At 54.5% G+C, this 14659-nt stretch overlaps 1 protein-coding gene across 1 annotated transcript in view; it reads right to left on the bottom strand.

Moving 5' to 3' along the window:
* The window catches only part of MLC1 (modulator of VRAC current 1), a 63263-nt gene extending 49029 nt beyond the window's left edge, over positions 1 to 14234 (bottom strand). The window contains exons 1-10 of the mRNA XM_060305532.1: positions 14101 to 14234; positions 13492 to 13660; positions 11931 to 12020; positions 10534 to 10587; positions 10190 to 10291; positions 4567 to 4665; positions 4126 to 4197; positions 3176 to 3292; positions 1176 to 1232; positions 419 to 541 (exon numbers count right to left, since the gene is read on the bottom strand). Of these exons, the coding sequence (XP_060161515.1) occupies positions 419 to 541; positions 1176 to 1232; positions 3176 to 3292; positions 4126 to 4197; positions 4567 to 4665; positions 10190 to 10291; positions 10534 to 10587; positions 11931 to 12020; positions 13492 to 13656 (879 nt within the window). The 5' untranslated portion in view covers positions 13657 to 13660; positions 14101 to 14234. The remainder of the gene's footprint in view (positions 1 to 418; positions 542 to 1175; positions 1233 to 3175; positions 3293 to 4125; positions 4198 to 4566; positions 4666 to 10189; positions 10292 to 10533; positions 10588 to 11930; positions 12021 to 13491; positions 13661 to 14100) is intronic.
* Between the last annotated feature and the right edge of the window lie 425 nt (positions 14235 to 14659).

The following is a 14659-nucleotide window of genomic DNA, read 5'->3' as shown; positions in this document are numbered from 1 at the left end:
ACCCCCGAGAAGCCCCCGTAGAGGGGAGGCTCTCACTCTCCTCAGTTTACCCAGGAACCAATGGGGTCTCTCATGAAACTGGACAAACGGTGACTCTTAAATGCAAGTGGATGGGAACAGGGCCGAGAAAATGTAAGGCGCCTGTGAAGAGGGGTGTCTGGGGGGTGCCCAGGGCAGAGCAGCCCAGAGGAGAAGAACAGAAGCAGCTGAGCGGTGCCGGGCAGAACGGGCATCAGAGAAGGGTGCACAGACGCCTCACAGTGCACGGAGAAAAGCAAATTAGCAGAACCAGCTCCATGCGCGTCAGGCCGTGCGCAAAGCCAGCTCCGGCCATCTGCCCCGATGTGGGCAGCGGCTCAGCGCTGCTCAGCGGCATCATGTTTCTATAGAGTTCAAAATAAAATAAAAGAACACCCACCTTGAAGGCTGGCGGGTAATCTTTAAAGACATCCATGATTCTCATTACGCTGAAGGACAGGTACCCCGAGGCCGTGAACAGCAGCGGGGCCGCGAGGCTGCAGATGGCTATCAGCACCTCCACCTGGCGGGAAGCAGACAAGAGTGGGAGGTCGGGGTCTGAGAGCCACTGCCTGGACAGAGGGTGCCGCCCGGCAATCACACAGCGGGAGTTACGAGCGGCGTGTGTCTGCGTCCAGCCTGGGGCACCTGCTGAGTCTCTGTGCTCCGTCTGCCCGTTAACTCAAAGCTCACCACGTGTCGCGCGAGTTTTCTCAACTTAGGCGCAATTCGCTCTGTTGATAACATAGCACTTAGGAATTGATGGCCTCCTCCCAGTGCCCTCTGACCTGCTCCTGCGACCTCCCAAGGCCCTCCCGCCTCGGAGAGCCATGGCTGGCCCAGAGGCCACGCAGGCCCAGGTGTCGGCTGAGCTCAGCACCAGCTCGGAAGCTCACTTGGGCCGGTTTAGCGACTGTCACTGTCCGACATCCACAGCCGGACAGGGCGCCGCCTCTGCTGAGTCCCAGGAATCTCTCCCGACTCTTATGCCAAATGGGCCGTTTCTGCTTACTTCCACAGACAGCCCAGCCCTCGGACAGTCGCAAGGCCCCCTCAAGCCCGCAGCCTGCAGACGCCCCTCAGATGCTCGCCCCTGACCCCGCCCAGCCCGGCAGGTCGCTCCGCGGGTGGCTGGAACCCGGCCGGGCTTCACCTACCAGAGATCTGCTGGGACACTCTGCCGTCACATGACTGGCAATGGCACTTGGAAAACACTAAGAAAAGGAAAAAGAAAGGCTTCAGAGATGAGAGCCCAGCAAGTCAGATCCCAAACGTGTACTCTCCCGTTCTGATTCGGGCCATCCTGGTCGCCAGGAGAGCCGGGGATCCGTGCAAGAGAGGCAGAGCAGCCTGGAACCTGCACACCTGCTCTCTCAGGTGCGGCACCCGCCCCCAGATGCTCGTGTGCGTGTCTACTGCTCCGTCTCGATTCAGCACCGCACCGGGGAAACGTGACACAGACTCAGCAGCTTTGTCCGAGGCAGGGTCTGTGTTCCAACTTGCAATTGTCCCGACGATGTCCTGGTCCAGCTGGGTCTGTTCCCAGCTCAGGACCCAGTCGATGATCACGCTTCATGTTTCTTGTCAGTTCGCTGGCCTCATTGACGGGGAGGGCTCAGCTCACGCTCAGTGGTGCCACCTTCACGATGCCGCATTTCTGGAGGGAGCGCCAGCTGGCCGCTGGCGGGCTCGGCTGGGCTATCAGACTCAGGGCCCCTGGAGACACCGCGCCCCTGCCCACCATGTTTGACCACTGGGGGCTCCTCCGTTGGACCAGCATTCCTGTCCCTTTGTAATCAATAAATGCCTTTTCCCACTTATTTTAAGGAGCTTGATTTAGTTCTACACGATTCGGGCAGAGGGAAGCTCAGGGGAGCACAGGGCTTCCTCGAGGTTGCTGAGTGCTGGGCCCAGCCCCCTGCCATCCATCTGCCCCCCAGCCGGGGGTCCAGGTGCCCAGGGGTCCGCCGCCCCAGCCCAGCACAGCCTGCTGGGCCCAGGTGTGTCCGGGCCCCAGTTACCCATCCACACGCCCACAGAGGAAAAGGAAATGCCCAGGCCCTTGGTGTGGGAGCACCAAGCACAGGAGCCTGTGGTTTGGGGGCATCACGTGACATGTGGAAACTCGGGTGTGCAGGGGCCCATCGCAGCTGCTCCAAGCGGATGTGTGGCCCACACCCAGCCGGCAGCACAGCCAAGGGGGGCCAAAGCCTGGGGGCCGTGTGTTCCCCGGGCCGCATTTCAGCTAAACGCTAAACAACATTAAATTACGTAAGTCAACTCGGACTTACTTATACAAGGATGAAAGGCCCACGTTTAGAACAGTGACCGTGTAGTCAGTAAGCACTTACCAAGCACCAGGTGCGGGGCTAGGCATTTACGGTAGTCGTATTCAATGTAAGATAATATAAATGTATTACATTTTAAAACGTATTATAAAACAATATGAATGTTATATGTTATAAAATAATGAAACAAGTACTTTTCAGGGAAACTAATGCAAAAAATATAAAATACTAATAGCAGCTACCGCGTCCCCGGTGCCGCAGTGGATAAGAATCCACCTGCCAATGCAGGGGACACGGGTTCGAGCCCTGGTCCGGGAAGATCCCACATGCCACGGAGCAACTAAGCCCGTGCGCCACAACTACTGAGCCTGCGCTCTAGAGCCCGTGAGCCACAACTACTGAAGCCCGCACTTAGAGGCCGTGCTCCGCAGCAAGAGAAGCCACCACAATGAGAAGCCCGCGCACCGCAATGAAAGAGTAGCCCCTGCTCGCTGCAACTGGAGAAAGCCTGCGCGCAGCAACACAGCCAAAAATAAATAAATAAATTTATATTTAAAAAAAATAATAGCTAATCTGAGGGAGTAAACAGTATCGTGATTACAAAAATACATCTGTATGAGGTACTGGTATCCTCAAGCCAGTTTAAAATAATAATAATAATAATACCAGCTAACATCCCGACTCATTTAATCCTCGGTTCCCAAATCGCCCTGGTCTGGGGCCCACGAGGACCTGGGAAGCATCTTGCTCGGCCCACCAGCGCCCACTCCCCACCCCCACCCCTCCTCCCGCTGCTTTCCAGCCTGACTGCCCCAAAACCGAGCTCAAAGGCCGGCCACACTGACGAGGGCCACCCAGGGTGTACTCACGGCCACTAAGATCCAAAAGAACGTGACCGAAAGGTGCGGGCCTGAGATGGCGTCATCCACATTCAGAGCGATGACCCCTCCAAGGATGGCGGAGACACCGGCGATCACCTCGATGACCTGGGGGCAGAGAGTGTCACCCAGGGGAACGGGCAGGCTCCCCGGGGTCCCTGGAAGGGGGCGGGGGTGCAGGGGGTCCTGTGAGTTCAGGGCAGAGCGTCAGGGCACCCCGTGCTGAGACACTGAGGATAACCTCCAAGGGGAGATCAAAAACGCATATCTCCAACCCAAATTCGTGGGAAAGGGAAGGAGGAAGCTCCTGCCAATTCAAAGGAAGGTGGGAAAAGGCACAGAAAATAGGAAACAAAAAGATGGAGAAATAAATATGAAAGTGTCAGGAATTGCGCTCTGAGTGAACCAGCTCAATTCAAACGGCACCAACACTCTGTACAGAAACTGCCCAGATGTAAGGACAGGAAGAGCTGGAAGAAGACGGGAAGACACACAGGGAAAATATTAACCGAGAGGTAACTGACGTAGTTAACAATATATGTTCTATGGCAAAAGCCACTACTATAGAGAGCTGCTCGTAATGATTAAAAAAAAAAAAAATGAAGGAAGGAAGGAATTCTAAACTTTCGTGTACCTAAAAACCCAGGCTCCAAAACTCTATGGTGAAAAGCTACAGAATTACAAAGACAAATTGATAATGCCCACAGATTGGGAGGTTTTTAACAGATCTTTCAGTAATAGAACGAGTAGACTAAAAGATTCTGGAGAGGACGTAAACAAGTGAAAACACAATTAACATATAATTTATGGACACATTGAGAGTAAAAGGGGGTGTACTGTCAACCAGGACAGTTCATGTACCAGGGACACGCCTACACCATATTTATCTAGTATTCCCCCCACAATGAAATAAAATAAGGAGAAAGAAAAGCTTTTCTTACGGAATAGGATTTCAGGACCCGAGCAGGAAATGTCACTTCATACAGAATGTTGGTGCTCTCCGAGATGGAGCCCTGAAAAGAAACAAAACCTCATCACAGGGGTGGCCGTCCGTCCAGGCCGTCGCTCGGGTGATGGTCTGAAACGTGAGCATCTGGAAGACGCTCCTGGATCTCCAGGCTTCGGTGCAAAAGCTCAAACACGGACCTTCTCGTTGCATGTGAAAATGTGTTTGATTGCTGAAGTCCTAGTTTACAAGGTGATACTCTAGGCGGACTTGGTCTCTGCGTGTAACACTACTGGGGGGTGGGGGTGGTGTTACTTGGTCAGGATCAGGCTACGGAGGAGATGGTGCTGCATCCCCAGGTTTGCCTCCCTGGGGCCGTTGGCCCCTCGCTCCGCAGCCGGGTCTGCGGTGCAGCCGTGCCTCAGGCTGGACCAACCTTCTGCTTGCAGTGCGCCTCGCTGGACCGCGCAGAGATGATCACCGTGGCTGCCATGAAAAGCTCCAGCAGAAGCAGCAGAATCAGATTGAAATTGATCTGCCAAAGGAGAACACATGCGTCTGTAAAACCGGCTTCTTCACTTTCATCCCGTAAACGTGGACAGTCCCACGAAGGGGCTTAGACGCCTCTTCAAAGTCTCGGCAACTTTTCTGTCCAGAGCCAGATGCCAGGCACACAGCTCTGACTCACATATGTCTTTTTGTTTGTTGGTTGGTGGGTTTTTGATTTTAAATTATTGTTGGCTCAAGGGCTGGATTTGGCCCTCGGGTTGTAGTCTGCCCTGATCTCAACCTTCCTTGGTGTTTGGTCTCTCCTGGGTATTTACTCTAAAGGGATGAAAACTTACGTTCACACCAAAACCTGCCCACGTTTATAGCAGCTCTGTGCATAATTGTCCCAAAGAGAAAACACCAGGGGGTTGGGGGTTACGGAGCTGATGCACGTCCTGACTGTTGGCAGTTACAGAAATCCATGCCTGTGTTTAAATCCACAGGACAATACACCAACAAAGTTGATTTAACTGTGTGATATAAAACCAACCAATCGGGAATCTCCTGGCAGTCCAGTGGTTAGGACTCAGCACTTTCACTTCCGTGGCCAGGTTCAATCCTTGGGCGCGAAACTAAGATCCCAGGCAGCGCGGCCAAAAAAATAATAAAATAAAATAAAACCAACCAATCGAGAGCCTCTATGGGCCTCTCCCGCCACCTGCCCCAATCACCTGGGCAGCCCCTCCGCCCTGAGCCCACCGAGATTATTCACGCTGGCAGGTCTGAGCCTGCTCACCCTGCCTCACATCTCCCCCTGCAGAAACCCAGTGAAGGCTCCTGCCCACGTGTCCCCTCTCCCTGCCTCCTGACCGGCCCTGGGGCCCCCTCCTCTTGGGATCTGTGATAAACTGTCTTTGCAGTGGCAGTCGTCTCCTGATCTCTTGGCCTCACTATACCTTCAATGATGATTTTTTAAAATTCTACATTTAAAAACAAATGCAACTAATAAGTTGGATCTACAGAATTGTACATGCAAAATAAAACATAGAATTTTCATTCTTTTGTAGCATTTGTGTAACACTAACAAAAATTGACCATCTATTAGGCAACAAAACAAACCCTGGTAAATTCTGAACAATCAATACATTATAGGTTGTACATTCTGACCCTAATGTAGTGATATTAGAAACCAATAATAAATGGGTGACCTTTTAAGATAATTCCACACGTCTGTTTCATCAGGGTTCTAGGCAGAGACTGACAACCAGAAATACAAAGTGAGGTTAACAGAGCAAAGCCAGTTCTTCGAAAAGACTACTAAGAGATACGATAGAGATATAAATTACATTTCAGAATGAAAAGGAGAAATAACTAAAATATTTGGCTTGAATTAAAAACGGTGAGCAAGATGAACGACTATAAACTAATAATTTTGAAAACCTGCACGATATAGATAAACTTTTGATAAAAATATAAAACCCAAAATTTGACACAAGAAGAGACAGAAAACTTTAACACTAATAATGAAAGACCACCCCTCACCAACAGCCCCGGATGGAGAGGATTGTACAGGTGAGCTCTACCATACTTTCTAGAAGCAGCGACTTCTTATCATATCAAGGTTTTACAAAAAACAAAAGAGAGGTGAGAGCTGCCTCGTTCATTTTATGAGACCAGTATAACCCTGGTTCTAAAACCGGACAAAGGGGACTTCCCTGGTGGCGCAGTGGTTAAGAATCCACCTGCCAATGCAGGGGACACAGGTTCGATCCCTGGTCCAGGAAGATCCCACATGCCGCAGAGCAACTGAGCCCATGCGCCACAACTACTGAGCCTGCGCTCTAGAGCCCACGAGCCACAACTACTGAAGCCCACGTGCCACAACTACTGAAGCCTGCGCGCCTAGAGCCCGTGCTCCACAGCAAGAGAAGCCACTGCAATGAGAAGCCCACGAGTAGCAACAAAGACCCAAAGCAGCCAAAATTAAATTTTAAAAAAAAACTTATTGGAAACTCTTTAGATACAACCTATTTAAAATCAGGAATAAGCCAGAGAGCCCCACGGTAGCAGAAGTCCTGGCCAAAGCGATAGAGCAAAAGGAACAACAGGGTTAGACTGAACAGGAGCGTTTAAACTGTCGTTATTTGCAGACGATAGGGTGACCTACATAGAGAAACCAACATAACCTACAGAAAACTCGGAGCATACGAGTCCAGCAAAGCTTCCAGACACAAAGTCCACTTATAAAAATCCTTTTTTAAAAACCAGTACAATATGAATAAGGTCTAAGTTAACATGTGCCAATGTCAGTCTCCTGATTTGACCGTGTAAGATGCTCTCATTGGGGAAAACTGGATGAAGGATACACAGGAATGCTCTGTACTATTTGTGCAAATTCCTTCCAGTCTCAAATATTTCAAAATAAAGAAAAAATGAAAATCAGTAGCCTCTCTCTGCACTAGCAATAAGCCATCTAAAAATATAATTTAATAAATAAGACACCATTCATACTAGCAACACACCTGTGAATCATCTAGGGATTATCTAACCAAGAATGCTCAGAACTTTCCAACCCTAACAAAGGACAGAGATGATATGAGTCAGTAGAGAGACGGTCTATGCTCTCAGTGGGATGACTCCACGGAATAAAGATGTCACTTCTCACAAAACTACTCTGTAAACATCAAGGAATCGTAATAGAATCCCAGCTGTATTTTTTGAGGAACTCAATAAACTTATCCTGAAATATATTTGAAATAGGAGCTGTCAGCTATGAAGAAGGAAGACAACTGGAGTCACGAAGCCACAATACAAAGCGTGGCGTCGAGCAGCTCGCGGGGGCACTTGACACACGGTGTGGCAGCAACTGCTGCGGCTCACAGGAAGAGACCCCTGATGTCGGACAAGCCGAGGACGGGAAGGAAGCCCAAGAGGGCAAACACCCAGGAGGAGGGGCTCAAAAGCACTAGTGATCGGAGAGTGTGACCTGAGGTGACAGCAAGCCACTGTCACCAGACGGGAAAACGGGGGCTGTTGGGGACGCCAAGTGCGGGAAAGGCTATGGGACCTGGCGGCCTCCCGCTGGCGGTGAGGGTGTGTCCTGGGCTTAGCTGAATCCAGGTGGACTCACGCCCCTCCCCGGCCTACGAGGACCCCGAAGGCATGTGCCCACGTCGGCCCAGTTGTGGAAGGGGAGCGTCGGAGGCCGTGGAGCTGGATCCTTCCCTAAAGAAAGCGGGGCCCACGGCGGACATGCAGCAGCCCAGGCAGGGATGGCAGGTGGGAAAGAGGGAGCAGAGACTCTACAGCGAAGCCCTGCGTGGCTGTCCCCAGGGCGGAGGTTCAAGTCCAGCGCCCGGCTCCACAGGGAGACAGGGGAGGGGAGCAGCCCCTTTCCTGAGCGGCCTCACGCTGCAGTTTCCTGTTTCACCATTTGTGACCTTGTGTTTGGACACCGGTGGTCCTGACATCATGGTCCTGGGGTCCTTCCACGTGTTTAGGTGTCTGAGCTTCGTGTCCTGCACATGACCTGGCTGGACCTTCGAGGTGGCAGGAGCCTGAGGGTGTGGCTAACGGCGGGCTCTGGCGCTGGGGCCTGGGCTGGGGGACGATGCGGGTCCAGCTCCAGGGGAGGCCACTCAGTAGGAGGAGGCTGTGAGCATGAAGCTTCATGCGGGGAGGCCCCCAGTAGGAGGAGTCTGTGAGCATGAAGCTTCATGCGGGGAGGCCCCCAGTAGGAGGAGGCTGTGAGCATGAAGCTTCATGCGGGGAGGCCCCCAGTAGGAGGAGGCTGTGAGCATGAAGCTTCATGCGGGGAGGCACCCAGTAGGAGGAGGCTGTGAGCATGAAGCTTCATGCGGGGAGGCACCCAGTAGGAGGAGGCTGTGAGCATGAAGCTTCATGCGGGGAGGCACCCAGTAGGAGGAGGCTGTGAGCATGAAGCTTCATGCATCTTTCACAATTTCTTCGTCCATTTGTGCGCTTGGGGGGCACCACCCTAGATGATGGACGTTGGATTATCTGTTTTGGTTTGGAGTTTTTGCCACGATCCACAGGGCTGCTAGGAACATCCCGCCTGGTCACATGCATGCGTGTCTCTCCAGGGTTTGTGCCATGGGGCTCCCCAGTGTATGTACTTCTTCAGAAAGGACCTGCAAATTCCAGACTTTTCCACAGAGCCTGCAGCAGCGCGTAGGAGCTGTCGGACGTGAGGGAACCACCCTGGGCTCCCGCCCGTCCCGACGCTGGAAACGGCATCTCCTGTGGCTTTCATTGACCTCCTCTTATTACGAGTGTGGCTCCTCTGAGCTGCGCGTTGGCGCTGTGGCTTCCTGCTGGTGAGCGCCCGCGTGGTCCCCTGCTGCCCTTCACTTTCTCCCAAGGCTCCTCATGTACCCTGGGACCGGCCGGCCACTCCAAGAGAACGCGTCCCCTTCCGTACAGAGTGTGCTCCTTGTGTCTGCGGGACGACTGGCCGCGGCTTCGTGGTGGGCGGGCCGGGGGCAGGGCCCCCCCAGGTTGGTCACGGCTGTGCTCCGGGCCGGGGCTGCGGCCGCGCACGTGGGGCTGCCTGGGCCGACTGGTCAGGGGCGGCTCTCCTGTCCTGCTGGGACGGCTGTGGGGTGCGGGTGAGTCCCCAAACATGTTCTTCAAGGGGGCTCCACCCCAGCCCTTGGTCACCACCTAAACCTGCTGGGTCCTGTCTGCAGGCGCACTTGCTCTGGACCCACGGGACAGGCGCCCACTTCTGCATAGGGTTTCTTTGGTAAAGAAGCGTCGTAATTCTCAGCGAGGCTTTATGATTTCCTACAAGAGCCTCCAGACTTTTTGTTAGGTTTATTCCCAGGAACTTTATAAAATGATATCTGTAATTAAATAACATTTTCCAAAACCTCTGTTTCTGGCACAAACAACTGTTTTACATTGATTTTCACATCCAGCAACCATGCTACGTGGGCTTAATAATGCAAATGTCAAGAAAGGAGAAAATCGTCTCTTCTGCAGAAGATGGCAGCGCAGGTGCTCCTTTCAGATCCGCGTGTCTGCCCATTTTGCATGCCCTAACACACCTGGCTGAGATGTCCTCGGGCCACCACATCCTCTTCCCGATCTTAAAGAAAACGTGTTGAACACAGAGCAGAGGTATCTCTGATCAGGTCCTGTTTCCTAGAGATGTTTTTTCTGCTGCATTGTAATTTAAATGACAAGACTCTTCCATTTTTCTTAACGGAACATAAAGTAACAGGGCAACTTATGTCAGCAGTATCGCAGATCTGATGAAAGACGTTATTATATTACTGTTAATGTTTAAGAACTGTTGTGAAAGAGATACAAAAATCAGTGAATTCGTCCACTGAAATCAGTGAAAGCGTTAAAGACAATTCTTTTCTTCGGAAGCCTAAATGAAATTCTCAAACTCAAGAGCTACGATACACATCTCTGGTGTAACTACCCAGCAGATAGCTCACTAACGCCAGCTCCGAGCCCACAGGGCTCAGCAGACACAGTGGGACCAGAGCCCTCGGCTCCTGTGACCCCGGGAGGACCCACGTGGCTTTCCAGGGACTTACATCTACTGCTGACGGGTTCAGTACAAGTTTGCATCCAAACCAGATCAAACACGTCGTGGTGACAGCAAACGTGGACACAAACAGTATCTGGAAGTTGGGAATCTGGAAAACAAGACAGGAGGGGTTTCGTTCTCCTTTGTGTGAGGAAAGAAACCAAGTGACATTCAACCACATAACCGGGCATTCATCACCCATCCCAAGGATGGGGCACCTGGAGTCAGCTGGGGGGATGCCTGCGAGCTCGAGCCCCTCCGCCCTCCTGGGGGCAGAGGGAGGGGGGTTGAAGGAAGCCCCACGGCGCGGGTGCAGGGCTGCAGAAGTTGCGGACAGAAGGCTGGACTCACCGCGCTGACGTTTCTCCTCCAGACAGCAAAGCTCACTATGGCTGAGGGGATGCACTGAAAAGAGAGAGCAGGTGAGCGTCCCTGCTGGTCACTCTGTGTCCTGAAAACCCACATGGCCCAAGACATGTCCCCCTCCATCAGACGCAGTGGTCTCTCTCGACGCTGAAGGGTGCTGGGTCTTTCAAAATAATAATTCTGGAAAGAGTTTTAATTGTTCTGATGATGAAAAAGACACCGAAATGAAGACTGTCCTAGCTGGACGCGCTTAGAAGCAGATGTAGCTTCCTGTGGCCTGAGACCAGGCGCGTCTTGGTAAGAGTCACGCAGAAAGGGGAAACCATCTGCGTGTGAATGAGCAGAAATGCTCAGGGGCCCCAGAGCCCCCGGGGTCCTCGTCAGAGGTCCCCACTGCGTCCCTGGAGCCGAGGACAAGGGAGAGGGCCAGCCTGGGCTCAGGGCGGGGCGGAGTTGGGGGGCCAGCCTGGGTCCCGTGGGCCGTGCCGGTGTTGCTTTTGCAGCAACGGGACCTCCCCGCCCAGACCCTGCAGTGGGATCTGGGGGCGGGGGCGAGCCCAACAAGGGTCGGATGGGGGCTGGGCACCGACGGAGGACCCAGTGGGACCACCTGACTGGTCTCCCTAGCCCGTCACCCCTGGGGGTGAAGGACGTAACCGAAGATTTTGCTGGGACATCAGCCTAGGTCAGCATGGCTCTGGAGCCATCTGAGTCAGAGGTCAGAGGTCCCTGTGACCCCCAACCAGGGCTGCTCCGGTGGTGAGCAAAGGGCCACCTAGAAGGTTCCAGAGAGAAGGGCAGGAAACGGGTCAAATTCTTTCAAGGGGTTTTCTTCTAAGGGAGTGGAGGCTGGGCAACCTGTGGCAGGGGGTACACGGTAAGGGCAGCTGCATCTGTCTTGTGTTTTCAGACTTTTGGGCATGCTGACAGGGCTGGAACAGGAGAGCAGATAGGCGAGAGGGCCCCCCAAACCCCAGGGGATGTGCCCTGTGCTTGAGCTGGTGGGAGTCACTGGTCGTCTCCCCATGAGGACTGGCGGCTCCCCAGGCCTTGGCTCTGAGTCCAGAAGTAGGTACAAGCTTCTGGGAGGGGTGAGGTGTGGCCCCCAAATCACAGAGGGGCTTCCCTGCCGGCTCATGGGGCAGCCGGGGCAGTATGCCCCTGCGTGTTGGAAATCAAAGTGCCGTTTCTTGCTCTGGAGTCTGTGGGGTAAGATAGACTTGCCTCATAGATCATTTTCAAAAGCAACAGATGCTATTCGAAGGCAAAGTATAGGAAGAGAGTTTGAATGAGGAGCGAGTGACAGCAACGGGTAAATCTCAGAGCAAAAAACCCAGGTGCATAACCTCAAACATCAGTGCTGGCACAGGACTGCTACTCACTGAACCTGCAGCACAGCGTAGGTAATCCATCTCCAAAGGAAACACGTTTCCCAGGTAGAGGGAAAAGCCCGAGGTCACAAGCAGGCAGCTCTGCAAGACAGCAGCACAAATTCGGTGACGACACAGTCAGGCCTGGAGACGCGGAGGCTGAGCAACAGCACAGTCAGGCCTGGAGACGCGGAGGCTGAGCAACTAGCCCTCTGACCACAGCTTAACTCTGCAACACCGACATCCCCGCCTGGATCCCGCCAGACCTCCTCCCTGCAGGACGGCAGCCGCCCACCCTCCCCCAGGGCAGGTTATGGGCATCTACACTTATTTGGGGGACAGGAGACTCTGTCAAAATTCAAAGCAAGAAATGGCGGCTCCACTCCCCAGAAAACGCCTTCACCCCACATGTGCAATTTCAGGGGCCTCGGGGCCCCCCAGGTCCAGGCACAGAGCCAAGCACACAACCCCATCCTGCTCAAGGCACCAGAGATGGAAACTCACTGCACAGGGTGAGGCCACGGGGTCGAAGTCACTGGTATAAGGTCACTCAGACCCGGGTGTGGGCAGAGGGCCGTGTGCACCCCATGGAATGGGGGCACTGGGGCCCGCAGGCCCGGGGGGCGGGGGAGGCCAAGGCGCACCCCTCAGGGAGAAGAGGGCAGCGGGATCAAGGGCTGTGGCCGCCGGATGCTGCGGGCAACAGAGTCCAGGACCTGGGAGTGAGAGGAGGCTGACCAGCCGCCCACCGCCCACCCGGGGGCTGGAGGGAGGAGTGACCTCTTCGACCCACACAGTGGGAGTTCCCGTCTCAGTGGCACAGGGTAGCGGCTGGGGAGAGGGTGGGCAGGACCACCAGGGTGCCGCGGGGCTGGCCCACAGAGCCCGGGACCCAGGGAGAGGCAAGACCCCAGCCCGGATCCTGGACCTCGGCCCCTGGCACGCTGACCCCCGAGCTCCTGCCCACAGAGAGGTGCGTCCAGTGGCCAGCCCAGGTGACCGCGCCCACTTGGGCCAAAAGGGCTTCTTCTGTCATCCAAGTGCTTATCCAGGCATATCGGAAGGGAGACGTCCCGGGACCCCAGGCAAGGTCCCCTCAGGCCTGCCCCCTCCTCCCTGCTGGCCCTGTCCCCTGGCCCCTCAGCCTTCCCTGGTCCCATGGCCCTGGGCTCCTGCGTCAGGACGCCGTCCTGCTGTCCACCCCCCCGAGGCCCCTCCTGAGATTGTGGCCCCTCCTCCCCACCACTGCAGACCCCCAGGAGGTGAGGGTCGTGGAGGCCGCCCTGGTACAACACATGAGCCGGCAGGCTCAGTGTGGGCCCTGGGCTGTCCGACCCCTGCCAGGACACAGAGCCGCCACGGCCCAGAGGCCAGCAGGGCCAGCAGGACAGAGCCTCACCAGCTGAGGAAAATAACTCAAAGAGCAGAGCGAACAAGCACATCGGCACCCGTGAGTCTCTCAGAGGCAGAAGTAGCCCGGGGCTGCTCCTTCCCGGGCCATCTGGGAACAGCACCCAGGCAGCGGACCCCGGAGGGGACGGTGTCTCCGTGGGCCTGGCGCGGAGCTGCTCACCCCCATCAGCACGGAGAAGACCCACGTCTTGTGGCTGAAGCACGGGGGCAGCCTGGAAGACAGCTGAAGGTCACTGGGCTTGGTGTCCGGGGCGTAGCTCCCCGCATCCGGCCGCCCGCGCTCCAGTGGGGGCATCCGGTCGTAGCCCAGCTCCTCCCGGGCCATGGCGCTGCCGGGGGGCAAAGGCTGACATTAGCGGCCGCAGCGCTGCACTCACCACGCCACCACTTACTTATTTGTGATAAGATTACAAATTTCACTTCTGATCACGCTGAAAAAACTCCCAAAGAAGTGATTTTCAATAATACTTATTTTTAAGTTGTTTTCAGTAAAAGAGATATCATTTGTATAGAAGTACTGTAAGAAGAAAATAAGCAGTTAATTCCACAAGTGCATAAAATCACGTTCCCAGGAAAACGAACCTGAACAGTCTAGATTCACAGCAGGACTTCAGGCTTTAAGCGCTTCGCCCTCCCACCGCCCCCTCCATTTCACTTCCACTGGCAGCTCCACTTATGAGTCTCATGATGTGCTGGCTACTCCAAACTCCAAACTGGACAAGAGATCACAGATGTGCTCCACACGAGGGTTTCCCGTCTGCACACTTACCTCTGCGGCGGTTCTGGTGTGGGAGCGCCGGTCTCTGGGTGAGGGGCTCCTGTTACCGAGTCACCCTGCCTTGGGCGTCCAGCAAGAACTATTCACAGACAGGACAAAAGCCTGGCAGAACTGCACTTAAGCCAGGCAAGGAGGACCGCTTCCTGAATTTCAATGAGGTCATGAAGCGAGGGATCCTGGAAAGTTCTTGGTGGTTGTATAACTGCTGGCCCAGAGTTCCGCTCCATCCTGCGCCAACCCCGCCAGGAGCAGAGGGGCCTCGTCAGGTCCCTTGCAGGCAGACAGGTTGCAGGCGCTGGGGTGGGCATCTCGGAAGAAGAGGTGTACCCGAGTGCAGAACTGCACCAAGCACAGGATCCTGGCGGGCCGGAGGGCCAGGTGCCTGTTTTGGAAACAAACATTTTTATCCAAAGCCTTATTCTCCATCCTTTCCGGCAGCCCTTTTCCATCCCCTGTGATCACACAAGGAACACAAGGTCTCACACATATTTGCGCTCAACGTGGCTGACCTGGCCCTTGAACTGCTTGGGATTCTGACCCGCGGGGTCCT

This window comes from Globicephala melas, chromosome 10 (assembly GCF_963455315.2).
Source record: "Globicephala melas chromosome 10, mGloMel1.2, whole genome shotgun sequence".
In the NCBI taxonomy this organism is placed as follows: Eukaryota; Metazoa; Chordata; class Mammalia; order Artiodactyla; family Delphinidae; genus Globicephala; species Globicephala melas.
This window is presented reverse-complemented; position numbering and strand designations above follow the sequence as displayed.